A 13,969-nucleotide genomic window follows, 5' to 3' on the forward strand; every position below is an offset into this window, starting at 1 on the left:
ATTGTATGTAGCTTGCTGGTTAAAGAGTGCTACTGGGGATGAAGGTGTGCAAATTTGTAAGGTGCAGAAGAAGAAAGAGGGGAATGAAGGAGGGGATGCTAGAATTGGGAAAAAATGGGACCCCTTGGATTATTTGCCTCCTGCTGCCCCTCCACCTTTTAATCCTCTTCCTCAGGCACCTGAAATGGCAGATCCGGTTCTTCCCCCGGCTGCCATCTCACTACCGCCTTCTCTAATTCCTTCTTCTACCTCTTTGGCTTCCCCTATGGTATCTCCCAGTATCTCCCCTAGTAACCACTCTCTCATCACCCCCTTCAGCTCCTCCAGTTCCTTCTGCACCACTACAAATGCCTACTCCACCTGCTGCATTCTCCACCCCTTCTCCAGCTCCACTTAATATGTACTCAAGCTCTTCTCCCCCTCCTATTGCTTCTCTTAGTTGAGACACAAATGCCTCCTTGCCTGCTAAACAGTTACCACCAAATACACCTGCTGATCTGCAGAAAGTTTAGGGTAATCCTCATATCTCTCAAATGAGTAGTTTGGCGTCTGGGCCATACTGTAGTACCAGATCCAGGACCTCCAAGGCAGAGAGACTTTTTCCCCTCAGAGAAGTTCCTATGGGAGGAGTAGTGGGAGGTGTTGGCTTTGTGAATGCTCCTCTAACGGCTTCTGAGGTGAAAGGATTCAAGAAAGAGTTTGGGCATTTAGTTGAGGACCCAGCGGGCATAGCCAACCAAGTGGATCAATACTTAGGTCCAAATATCTACACTTAGGGAGAGAGGAGTTCCATTCTAAATATATTATTTTCCCCAGAAGAGGTCCAGATGATTAGGGTGGCTGGCATAAGAATTTGGGATAAAGACAACCGTCCGGGACCCCAGGTGCCACCAGGTGAACAAAAATTGCCACTAATGGATCCCAGCTGGAACCCTAATCAGGAGGAAGGGAGGAAGGCCATGATGGAATATAGATCTTTGATAATACGGAGGATCAAAGAGTCAGTTCCCAAAGGAACTAATACCAAATTGGCATTTGAGGGTACACAAGGGAAGGATGAAGCTCCTGCTGCTTGGCTTAATCGCCTAAAGCAGAATTTCCAACTGTACTCTAAAATAGACCCAGACACCAGAGAAGGTCAATTGCTACTAAAGGTCCAGTTTGTTACCAAATCTTGGCCTGATATAGGGAGAAAACTGGAAAAGACTGAAGATTGGCAAGCAAATGACATTAATGAGCTATTAAGAGAAGCATTGAAGGTGTATTTAAGGAAGGAAGAAGAAAAAGCAAAGGCCAAGGCTAGGATCATGGTTGCGGTAGCTAGAAAAAGTGTGGGGTGGGCAGGTCCCCCACCAGAAGGAGGCAAGGATAGGCCTCTTGTACTGTCAGGCACCAGAGGGATGGAGAGACCTCAAGTCCCTTTGAGTGAACAACACTGCTATTATTGTGGAGAAACGGCTAAGTGGAATGATATCCAATAGCACCAGGACTGGCCAGTAACACCTCAACTCGTAATAAGTGATGTGAAAGTAAAAGGTACCTTACTGTTGTCTTATTGTGTGTGTAAGAGTGAGTCACAAACAAAACCAGGCTAGTGTTCCCCAGGCAGGTGGGGCTTTAGCTGAAGGGTGTGTGTGACCTGCACACCAGGCCAGTGTTCCCCAGATGTGTGAGGGGGCCATAGCTGAAGAGCGTGAGTGACACACAGACAGCCTCACAGGGGAACGAGCACCGGAGGCAACCAGAGTCAGAGCCCTTTTCCAAGAGGCCCAGAGATCCTGAGACCTAGAGGCCAAAGCCAAGGTGAGGGGGAGGTCACAGAAATTTACTAGCAATAAGGATCCACTTTGTGTCTTGAGGGTGTGAAGGAATGTGTGAAAGTGAATGAGAAATAAAAGACAGTGAATGTAGACAAATTAAATTATAGGTAATGTAGATTGTGCATTATAAGTTTTACCACATCTCCTTGGAAGGAGGTGTATCGTGTTGAAAAATAGTGTGAGAAAAAATTTAAGTGTAAGGGGTTGAAAGAAAAGTAGTATTTAAGCTGTTAGTGAAAGTAAGAAACAGAGGCAAGAGATGAATAGATAAGATCTTGAAAATAGAACAGAAAACCAGTAAGTTAAATACACAGAAAAACAGGAGAATAAAAGCACTTTTGGAGTTAAGATAGCTAACAGAAATACAACTCCCTGCAAAATACAGAGTATGCAGAAGTTGATGAGAGAAACATGCAAGCTATAGAAAAAGAGAAATTAGTCAATTATACATAGCATTAACTGAAGAAACTGAGTTTTGATAGAATCATAAAATAGCAGACCGTTAATGCCTATATTTGAAAGCATGTTTCAGATACTCCTCACTGCTAATTCAACTGTGCAAACCAAAGGAAAAAAGTTGAACCCACATCACCAGATTCCACATCACTCTCACCCCCTGGCATTGGACCAGGATTCAACATCAGTTTGTCCCTCTGGCATTGGACCAGACTCCACATCACTCTCACTCCCTGGCATTGGACCAGGATTCAACATCAGTTTGTCCCTCTGGCATTGGACCGGACTCCATCCCATCCTCCCTCTGGCATTGGGCCAGACTCAACATCAGTTTTTCCCTCTGGCATTGGGCCAGAGTTCACACCACTCTCACCTCTGGGACTGGACAAGAGTCAACCACATCACAAGTTAATTCACCTGAGTACACCGTTATAAAAGGGCCAAAAGACTTAAAGTTGACTCTCAGAAGGAAGAGTCAAAAGACTGAACTGTACAGGAAAGGGGTTTGGTATCAGAACCATAACATAGCTTAAAATGTTTCAAGACAGTTCTGTGTGTAAAATAAATTTGTAAAAAGTTTAAGACTGTAAATAAGTAATTCTGGTTAAGTTCCCCCAATTTGGTTCAAAATTAATCCAAGTTAATCCTCTACAGAGCACTCCCCTAAGAGAAACCAAACTTAGTAGAGAACAGACCAAGAGAGGTTTAACCAGAGAAGCGGGTAGAAGAGACTCTAAGGAGCTTGGAAGCTTCTTCTCAGTAAAATTCCCCAAGAGGCCAGGCCGGGTGGGCAGGCTGTGCAAGATGACCCATACCGGACTCTTGGGAAGGGTAGTAATGATGGCTCTAATTGCTGGTGGTGCTCTGGGGAGCCCAGGAGAGCCGTGCAGTAAGTGCTACCAACCCCTCTATGAGGAGGAAAAAGGGAGCTCCTTGTCTAGAGTCCACCTCAATTCTAAGCCTAATTGTGTTAACCTCTCCCAATTGGTCCTTTATCAAGAAGATAAGAGAATGTATGGGATAGCCCAGAATACTGCCACTTTTAGGCAGCCACTCCTGGGAGAGTGCCCTATAGGAGAAGCCTGGTTGTGCTTTGAATGTGATGCTGCTGAAGCAAGCTCAGTAGATCTAGTCAAAAGAAAAGAAATGGTAAAAACAGTAAGAAAGGTGGTTTGTAACAAGTATTTAGCAGTAAAGAATTCGGCTACCCGGTGGATCCCAAGAGATCCAAATAAATTAGAGTCTGTTGAGAAAAGAAAAGAAAGAGACAAGTGTACCCACCATGAAGTATATGAATGTTATGAGTGTACTGAAAAAGGGATCAACCCCTTTTGGAAAATGAAAGAACGGTGTAGATATTGGGAATGCCCAACAGAAACTAATAACACATTTCAAGAGAGCCTTAAACACCTGGTTTTGATCTCTAGTACTACAGCATACACTAAATTGTCAAGAGACTGGTCTGGCAGCTGCACCGCTAGAATGACAAAACCAGCTTTCTTCTTATTACCCAAAGAAACTGGATCAAGTTTAGGAGTTGCTATACACAATGATTTAAGAAAACCAAACAGAAGAAGCAAAGTGCAATAGAAATTGAGAGAATCCAAAATGCTAAGGGCCAAGTTCAGACCCCAATATCTATGTTAAATAGAATCATCAGACTTCAAGCAGTATTAGAGATAAAGAATGCAATCATTAGAAACATCTCAAACAAAATAAAAAAAAAAACTAGCATGTGTAAATAACCAAGAACAAACACCTACACTTGATTCCAGTTGGTAAGATAATCTATAGGTTTTCAAAAAAAGATGTATGGGAAAAAGCAGTTTTCCTCACTGTGTGTATACTTGGAAGATTGCTCCTTTTACTATGCTTATTTCCCTGTTTCATTAAAATAATAGTATTGGCCCTACAGACCAAGCTAAAAATCTCAAAAAATTCTAACCTGAAAAAAAAACCCAAGAAAAGTAACAAAGTTGAATAATCATGATTACCAGAGTGCTCAAGAAATTTATTTAAAAAAAAATTAAAGAAATATGAAGCTCATGAGTCAAGAATTGCAAGTTGATGTGAGCTTAAGTTTAAGCTGGATCAAAGGAAAAGAGGGGGGACTGTTATAAACAAAAATCTGCCAATTTCTTTTGGGAAGAAAAAGAGTTACAAAACCAGTTAGACTAGTTGTTGCCAAGGTGGAATTGTACCTGTTTTGTTATTGTAATCACGGGTTGTTGTAACTAATTGCTCCTTTTGTACTGGTAAAGCCCTGCCTGGGGCTAAACTGTACTTCTGCCCAGACAGTGAGGGGAGGACAGGTGGGGGGGGGGGGCATCAGAGAGAATGCAACATAGCCTGGAGACCAGCATGCCATGGGAACCTCATCAAACTTTCCAAGAAGACCCCAAAAACAATGAGCCAATACAGAATTAAGAAATTAGAGTGATGTCTAGACATGAGGAACAGAGTGCTGAGCCTGCAGAGATGCTGAGAACCTTTGTTGCCCCTCACCCTGAGCGAACCTCATCTGAAACCAAGACCCCGAGCCGGGACTCCCTGGAGAGTTGAAAAACCAGGGATATGCTCTATGGCTCTTGTGAGGATGGGACCCTCAGCTCTGCCCCCAGTGCCCCCTGTGCATTCCTTCTCCTCCAAGGCACCCCGGGATGGATGATGGAGACTGCAGACCCATCAAGCCTCCCAGTCTTAAGCTGATCACTTTTAATAAAGGAATTGAAAGGAGAAAAAGTCTCCTGCCCTGTTTATTTCAGCTTCCTTTCTTAGCCCTGTCCCTTTGGTCTTGCCCTCAGTTTTTATGTGTTCTTTGTGCCTGAGAGGAAATTTCCTATCCCTCGCTTTCACACTGCCAAGGTGGGACCATGCTGCTGAAGTGCTGCCTTGGTGGGATGGAAGCTCAGCTGCAGCAGAGATTTGTGAGAGCTTCATTTGAGGGCTCTGCTAATTAAATCCCATCAAGGAATGGCCCTGCTCCTGGCAGGGAAGAGTTTCCCAATTACCAGGCCCAATAGAGGCCAAGGAAATGAATCTGTAGTCTCAGTGGAGCAACTCCTTAGGTGCCTGTGATCTTCCTGAGCCAGGCCAAGAACCCCTGAGGGCTGGTGCACTAGGAAACCCTAGCCCCAAACAAACACATCTAAATATCCAGAAGAGGAGAAAGGAGAGGTCATGGAGACCCTTAGGAAATAGCATTCCACTGAGGAGCCCTGGTTGATGTGCTCACCTTCCCCTAGGCTGAGGCATTGCTGTCATTGCCCTTTTCAGAAAAGGACTTTCAGCGTCCCTTTGCTGCAGCTTTACCACAAAGAATCTTGTTATGCCCAAATTCTTACTAAAGCTGGTGTTTGGTTGATTTTTCTGGTTCTCCTGCCTCTGGTCCTGTCTGTCTGTTCTCCCATTCTTTGTCCAGTTCTTGGAAACATTTCTCACAAGCTTTAAACTTCAACAGTAGAGACGCCTAATTTCTTCCTTCCTCTCCTTTCAAAATGTGCTCAGCTAGAGCAACTTTTGTCCCTCTGGCTGTATCCCCAGTGGCTTATTCCTGACACATCAGGAGGGCCAGGACGCTGCATTATTTCTGCAGTCATTTTGTCATGGCTGCTGGGAATTTTGGCAGAGATGTCGTGTGGCTTAGAGTCTCAGTGCTCCCTGTGCTTGGAGGCTGCATTTGAAGTCTGCTCCTGAAATCAAAATGGGAAGTTATTGATTTGTGACATTTCTTCCTAGGGTCTAGTGTTTTCCCTGTAAACCTAATTTGCATGGAAGGTGCACCTGTCAGAGGTTTGTCTCATGGGTGTCCCTTCTGTGAAGCAGGGAATCTCCTGCCTTCCTCCATCCCCTCCCTGCAGGAAATACCAGATACAAAGTGAAAGGAGTTCATCCCAGGCTCTCATACGATTCATTATCTTGCTGAAAACATTCAGAATGTTTGAGTAAAGCTTGTAAATGATGAGGAATCCTGAAAAGTGAGAAGGAACCCGGCATCCTGCCTTTCCGAGGGGAACCTGGGCTGCTGAGAGTCCCTGCCATGGTGTAAGAGCTGTTAGAAGGAATGAGAGTAGAACCCACTCCCCTTTCCCTGGAAGTTGCTCCTGGGATTACAGGTTCTGGCAGCAAGCTGGCTAAAGTATGGTGTGGTAATGCTGCTGGTAGATTTTGGGGAACAAATGCTTCTTCAACCAGGACCTGGCTCATGAACAAACTGTCTGCATCTTCAAACAGTTTGCTACAGCAGCAAGAGTTCCTTTTACAGCTGAGAACAGCAACCTGAACTGAACAGCCCCTCAGAACTGCAAAGCCCCTCTGTCCATCCCCAGCATCTCTTGTATCACCTTTCTACTGAAATGAGCTTATGTGCACACTGCCCAGGTTGGCGTCCCTCTGCTCCTGGCAGGAAAAGGATACTTCAAACAATCTGCATTAGTTTCACAGAGGAGTTTTGGAAACTCTTTTTCTCACTTAGCAAGAAAAATTCTTGGTTTTGCTTTAAAATAGTAGCTTATTTCAAGCTCCTTTTGGAAGTGACTGGGTTTCTCTTGGTGGATAGAATTTAAACACTGATAAACACTGAAAATTTTAGATGGTCTGTTTGCCAGAATGCACAGGAAGAATTCAAATTTATCAGGACTAGAAGTATTGGGCTAAAAGCAGTAATGGGGTGACAACCTTTCTCAAAAGGTTCTCTAAATTCAGTGTCTGATGTGCTGAGGCCTCAGCAGCAAGCCTGAGCCAGAGCTGACTTACAAGATGAATCCTGGGGTCATCAAGCCCATCAGTATTTAGCTAAAAATAGACTACAAAGACACTTATGCTAGCTCTGCATAACCTCATGAAGTTATCTGCAAGAAACATATCACTTTAGGAAACTTTCCCAACTGACATGAACACGGGCTTCTGTAGGGTATTTTAGGGGAAACTCCTCCCAGCCCAGGCCTGAGCTCTGGCCGAGGCCTGGCCCTGGCTGGTGGGGAAGTGTGCCATCAGATCCAGCAGTAGGTGTGCTAACGATGCAATCAGGTCACTTTGCCCTTCTCGCAGCTGTTGCAGCACGGGCACCTCAGGCAGGCCTGCAACACACACACAGAGCTGAGAGGGGCCCTGCGGCTGCTGTGCTTTGGCAGGGCAGTCATTCCTCCCCTCAACACAAGGGCAGTGGATTTCAACTGCAAAGCCTCTCTTTGCAATGGGATTGCTTTTGCCCGGCAGCCTCCATGGGCAAGGGCTTTGTGGGAGAAGGGCCCATCTCAGCCTGTGTCCTGGAAACAGAGCCAGGAAAATGAGCAGATCCTGCTGCCTTCTGCTACTGCTGATCCTAGCAGCAACTCCCTGTCACTTCCTCCAGGAAGCTTCACACAAAGGTCTTCCATCATTTCAGCACTTGTGAGATCTTCTTGATGCCCAGTTCTCCAGCCTCCTTCTGGATTTTGGGGCATCTCAGCACTTGTGTCCATGGCCCTTCCTTCATGCCCAGCCTTTCAGCAGTCACAGTCACTGCTGCCTCCCCCTTGCTGCAGCTCATTTGCCAAAGTGCTGCCAAAGGCAGCGGAGCTGGCTCAGGATCCCTGCTGGCTTTTGGTCAGGGATGAGCTCCAGAGGGACACTTGGAGCGCTTCCTAAAGAGCTGCCCATGGGATGGGGGGCGGATTTGTCCTCCCCGGGTGGCTCCTGCTTGGATTCTGCGCTCACTGGAGTCCAGGAGTTTTCTCAGCAGGCCTCTGCAGCGAGTTCTGAGCCAACGGGGGGCTCTGCTGCCAGCCCAAATCTGCGCTTCCCTTGCCCAGCCTGAGTGCAGGTGGGGCATGTGCTGGGCATGGCTGGAGATTTGCATGGCCAAAATCCTCCAGCATTTACATCTGCTCATGGCTTTGGGGAGCACAAATCACAGAACACCCATCGCAGCTGACAAATGGCATTTCTTGCAGATTGCCACAGCTGCACTGCTGATCCACAAATACACGAGAATCAATTTCAGTTGAAAAATGTCATTTATTACAAATTGCTACACCCACATTGACAATACAGAACAATACAAATCTCAACTTAGGTTGAGAATTCATTAGATTATTCATTAGAATTAGATTCATTAGATTATTACAGCCAGTCTAGTTAAAAATATAAAAATACAACTTCATTTAAAAAAAAAAAAACTTATAGCCAACCTCTACAACAACTCCCTATACACAAAGATCAATTAGGTATTTAACAACTTAATTTATTACAAACGACTACAAGCATACAGCCCATATAGAAATACAAAAATGTGGATTCTCTCTCTAAGTAATCCTGTACCAACAACTCAGAGAATTATACATAGAACCAATAGAATTATACAACTAGAACACTCCATACATGTTGAAACAGAACTAAAACCATATGTAGACACCAATATATATAAATACATATATAACAATCTACAGATGCAAATATGGATTAAATATTACAGATAACATACAACATGTATTTAAACAGATATATAAGACAAACCTATCTATAAATACAAAAAAATTGTGCCAAGCTAAATATCCATACAAATGCATCAATACAAATATACAGCTGTACATCTTTATATATATGTAAATATAATTACATATATCAATAGGTCAATATACATATAAAAATATAAAAATAGACATATATACCAACACAAATAGGAATATCCCTCTTTAAAAAGACATATGCCAAAAACTCCATCAATATGAATAGATACCTACACAACTGTATACAAATGGAAATCTAAACACAGATATTACAACATACATAAGAAGCTAGATACACCTACACACAAATATGTAACTGCAAACGTGTATGTATGTATTTGTACATATATACATAGTACATTAATAAATATAATAAGTATTGTGTTTCTAGAAATATAGTTAGTATCATATATGTAGAAATGTACCAATACAAATAGCAAGATATGTACAGATTGATGTAATTACCACTGCCTGTGTGCAAGTCCATAGAACTCCAAGCAGAGGGATCCCAGCTGCCCCATCTTCAAAGCCTCTCCCTCGGTCTCCTCCTCCCGTGCAGAGCGGCTCTCCTGGACAGGAACGGCAGATGGGACATCTGGCAAGGAAAGGGAACACTGACTGAGTATGGGGACGTTTCCCTTGGCAGCAGCTGCACTTCGATGTGTCAGGGCCTCCCCAGGGGGGTCAGAAAGAGAAAGCAGCCAAGCGGGCCAGGCTGTGGTGAGCACAGCCGCGGCAGGACTGTCCCGCAGCCCCGGCAGCCCGGCAGAGCCGGCACAGCTCCCGGGCCCTGCTGGCACAGCTGCCTTGCCCAAGGACAGCCCCTGTGCCAGCCGGGGCAGCTGCGCTGAGCAGCCCCAGCACAGGCAGGGCCCGCTCCTGCCCCGCCGGGCAGTGCCCACAGCCACAGCCCATGCCAGCCTCAGCCCCAGCCTGCCTCCCCGGGCCTGTGGCCTCAGCCGGGCTCTCTCCAGGCTGGCAGCAGCAGGTCCCCGTTCACTGCTCTTGCTGCCGGCCTTCAGCTCCTCCCTGCTGGCTCCCGTCAGTCTCTGGCTGTCCTCAAGGTCTTCCTTGCAGCTGTGGCCAAAGTGGAGGCTCTGGAATTGCTTCCAAGGCCTGGCACAGCTGCAGTCCCAGACTTCTCTGTGCTCCCTGCTGGTCCCCTCCGTCCCCTCAGCCCCGCCATGCTCTCGGTGAAGCCCCAGCCCCCTTCAGTTTCTTCAGCCCCTCACAGTCCTCTCACCCCCCTCAGTTCCTTCTGAGCCATCCCGTCCCCTGAGACCCGCCAACCCCGCAGCCTGTGCCACTTCCCTGTCACCTCAGTGCCACCATGGCCCTCGGCTGCCCCACAGCCCTCAGCCCCAGCAGCAGCTCAGGGTCACCGTCCCTTTGGCGCCACCGCCCTCAGCACCCTCAGCCCCCTCAGCCCCCTCACCGTCCTTCAGCAGCTCCTCAGGGGACAGTGCCTGGGGCCAGCGGCAGCTCCCACCGCTCCAGGGACAGCCGGGGCTGGAAGTGCTGCTCTGCCCGGCCCAGCCGCCAGCTGGGACCCAGCACAGGGACAGGGGACACAGGGGGCACCGGGGGAAAAGCAAGAGGTGAAAAAGGCAGCCGAGGGGGGAAAGAGGTAAAAATGCACCCCAGGCCTACACAGCTCAATCTATGCATCTAAAATTCCACATACCTCTAAAGAAATAACTACACACATTTCTAAATCTATATCTAAGCATCGAAATGTAATGGTCTAAATGTAGGCATCAAAATGCAACTCTATAAATATATAAATGTAAATCTCAAAATCTAGAAATGTAACTAATTCTATCCCATCTATAACAATATAGATCAATTTACGGTATAGATGGATATATATATATGCACATATAAACACACCTCTATAAATCTATAAATGTAACCATATGCATATAGAAATACAACTGTAGAAATCTATAAATCTATGTATACACCAAGGGATTCCACCTGCCTGATGGTCACAGGCTCCCCCTCTGATTCTTCTTCCCACGCAGGATAGCCCTCCTGGCAAGGCAGATCAGGTGGAAATCTGGGAAGCAAAGGGAACACTGGGTCAATATTGGCCTCTGTGCATCTTTCCCTTTGGAAGTAACTGTCCTTCTATCAAAGTCTGTAAAAGATAGCCAGAAAGGCAGACTCCCACTTGGCAGTTTAAAGCCTGCTCTTCAAAGAGCCAGACTCCTTCCAAGTGTTTACAACTTTTGAAGTTTTGAAGTATCCCAATACACTGAAAGCCCTCACAGTGCAAAGGGCCCCCACGAGAGCTTGAAACACAGACAGTGCCAGCTGCCACAAAGAAGCCCAGCCTGGTTCTTTCTCTGTGCTGACAGAGAGACCTCAGTCCTCACTGAAATGGCTGAAGCTGAAGGTGCTGGGAGCTGAGTTATGAACCAGCACCGTTCCCTGCCATCTACAGCCTGCCCTCTGCAGTGAGCAGCAGCTCCTCCAAAACAACCAGCAGCTCTGGGTCATCCCAGAGGGAAAGAGCTCCCTACCAGGCCTGCAGGCTGCACCAGCTTTGCTCAAGAATGCAGATCCAAAGTGCTCTCTCTCTCCTTTAGTTCTCGCTAATTTAAAGGGGTAATTTCAGTTTTTCCTTGAGCTACTGGACTTGTGACTAATGATTTCCTTGGCCTCAGAGTTTCTGCTCCTTGTATTTTTAATGTATCTCACTACACCTATCAGCAGACTGGTGGTATTACATTGATTTAATGCTTGGAGACAAAAACCTCAGCCTTCTACACTGGCTTTTTGCTGGGCTTTTCCTCTCTTGCTTCAAGAGTCACTCAGTGTTGCCTCCAGAGCACTGACACCCTGCAGCAAACTTATCCATGGACATCAGCACAAAACTGGGACACCCGAGTTGGTGACACAAGTCCCACAAGGTCAGGTTTATTCCCTGCTCTCTTGCCACAGCAGAGGACTCGGTGTCAGAGCCTCTGGAGAAGCATGGAGGGCAGGGCTCAGGCAGGTTGTGCCCGTGCAGGATTTGAACTCAAGGCACCAGGAAGCACCAAGCCTGCAGACAGGAACTCAACTCTTCTCATCTCCCTTGCTGCCAGAGGCAGGCTCAGAGCAGCCATCTCACACCTCTCTAAACCACTGGGGGCTCTGTCCTTACCAAGCTCCTCGGGCTCCTGGGAATTGTTCCTGCAGCTCTCGGTGCCAGCCAAAGCTCCCTCTGCTGCAGCTCTGTCCACAGGCTCCCCTCCTGAAGACTCGGGGCCAACATTAATATTCCCCTTGAAAGAGAAACAGAAAGGAAGAAACCCTTCTCACCACTTACACGAAATACCTGGTCCAATGGCTCACACACTTAATCCCTTGTTCCTAACAAGAACTCTGGGCCCCAAAGGCCTTCAACAGTCAAAAAGATGTGACTTCTCAAACACAGTCCAAAAGCTGTCAAAGCTGACAGGGTTGAACATGGGGGTGACACTGAACACATGGAATGGCTGCGAAGGAAGGAGTCCTGCCAGCTCCTGGCACAGGGATGTGCTCCTCCCTCCACAGCCCTGAGCACAGCAGTCTCATCCAGGCTGCAGCTTGGCAGAGACAGCATGGGAACACACATCTCTTCCCACAGAGATGCCCAAGAGCAAGGGGACTGAGCTCTGCAACATGGACAGCAAGACTGGCCAGTTTGCCCAGCTGAGGATTTCCCAGATGGAAACTGGACTGCAGGCAGCAACTTCCTGAGAGGACAAGAAAGTGCAGCTCCAGCCCAGCCCCAGCCACGGCTCTGGGAGCGCCTACACGCATGGCAGGGCTCACACAGCAGCAGCAGCTGCAGCCCAGCCCTTGCTTTGTCTTGGCCTTCCCAGCCAAAAGAGGCACAGCCCGCATCTGCTGCTGCAACAGAGGCACCTCTGGCATGCCCCTCCCTGCACGGGACACTTGGCCTTCAGTGCCCCTTCTCCAAACACTCTTCTCTTCTTTCCCATCAAACAAAGCCTCTTAGAACCTACCAAGCTTCCATTTCCTCACCACAAATGCCCCTGCACCAGGGATTCTTCCCAGCAAAACAAGCACCCAAACGTGGCCAACACAGGCTCACACCTTTTCATCCTTACTCAGGGATGACATTTTCATTCCCTCTTCTTTAGGAAGTCTTGCTTTACCAAGCAAAGCCTTCCCGGTCCATTCAGAGCTGAACTCAAGAAGCTTTTCCTTCTCAGCCAAGCAACAACATTCACAAGCTCTCAGTCCAGCCCCTTTCCCTTTCTTCCCTGCCCAATGCAGTTACCTGAGCATAGGGAGAAAACATCTCCTCCAGCATCTCAAGCACCATGTCCAGATCCAGGGGTGGCAATTCCTCTTCCCCAGGAGTATTGCACAGCCGGCAGGGGGCTGTCCATGCTGCAGAACCTGCACTGCCACCTGGAGTGCTGGGGGCTGAAGTGTCTGGCCTGGCTGCAAGAATCCAAACACACTGGTCAGGTTCCACGATGTGTCTTTGGGATGCAGAGCTCTAGTGCTGCCTTGCATCAAACATCACAGGAAGCACACAGCAACCTCTGTTCCAGAAATGTATTCAGACTTCCCAGGGGATTGGAGGAGTCAGTTCTTCCTCTTAAAAATATTTATCCTAATTGACATGTTACATAGATTAAAGCATGGATTTTAAATCTGATATAGACACACACACACACACACACACACACACACACACACACAATCATCTTATAATCACAGCCTTTTGCATTTTCCCAGCACCTTTGGGATTTGGCTACATTTGGTTTCTCATTAAAAAAGACCACAGAAAATGGATTCACCCAGGAACAGCCAAGACCTGCAGACATGCGTGCTAAACTTCTGCTGTGAGTTCATTCTAAAAACAACCTTGAGGGTGAGGCCATATTCTGCAGCTGCAGCTGCTGTGGGGCACACAGAGCTCATTTCAATGGCACGCCTTGATTTGCAGGGCAGGCAGTCTTAAACATCTGCAATATTCTATCAGAGTCCTAGTCTGGCTTCATTCAAAGAAAGAGGAGAGTGCACCTTACACTGACCACTTGTTAGGCAATATCTTTCACCTTGCCCTTGTACCCCTACAGAGAGGCTCTCTGGAAAATGCCCAGAACACCCTCCAAATCTGCAGCAAGGACAGGAAAAGCAGGCAGAGAATCTTTCTGTTTTCAAGGTCCCCCTTCCTAGGCGACTTGACACCTTCTA

The 13,969-nt window shown here is 47.0% G+C and overlaps 1 protein-coding gene across 1 annotated transcript in view; it reads right to left on the minus strand.

Moving 5' to 3' along the window:
• Nucleotides 1-13,085, minus strand: part of LOC136569479 (serine/threonine-protein kinase PAK 3-like) — a 33,122-nt gene extending 20,037 nt beyond the window's left edge. Inside the window, 4 exon segments of the mRNA XM_066569872.1 lie at nt 7,294-7,354; nt 10,200-10,307; nt 11,916-12,036; nt 13,041-13,085. Of these exon segments, the coding sequence (XP_066425969.1) occupies nt 7,294-7,354; nt 10,200-10,307; nt 11,916-12,036; nt 13,041-13,085 (335 nt within the window).
• Between the last annotated feature and the right edge of the window lie 884 nt (nt 13,086-13,969).

This window comes from Molothrus aeneus (genome assembly GCF_037042795.1).
Source record: "Molothrus aeneus isolate 106 chromosome Z unlocalized genomic scaffold, BPBGC_Maene_1.0 scaffold_33, whole genome shotgun sequence".
NCBI lineage: Eukaryota > Metazoa > Chordata > Aves > Passeriformes > Icteridae > Molothrus > Molothrus aeneus.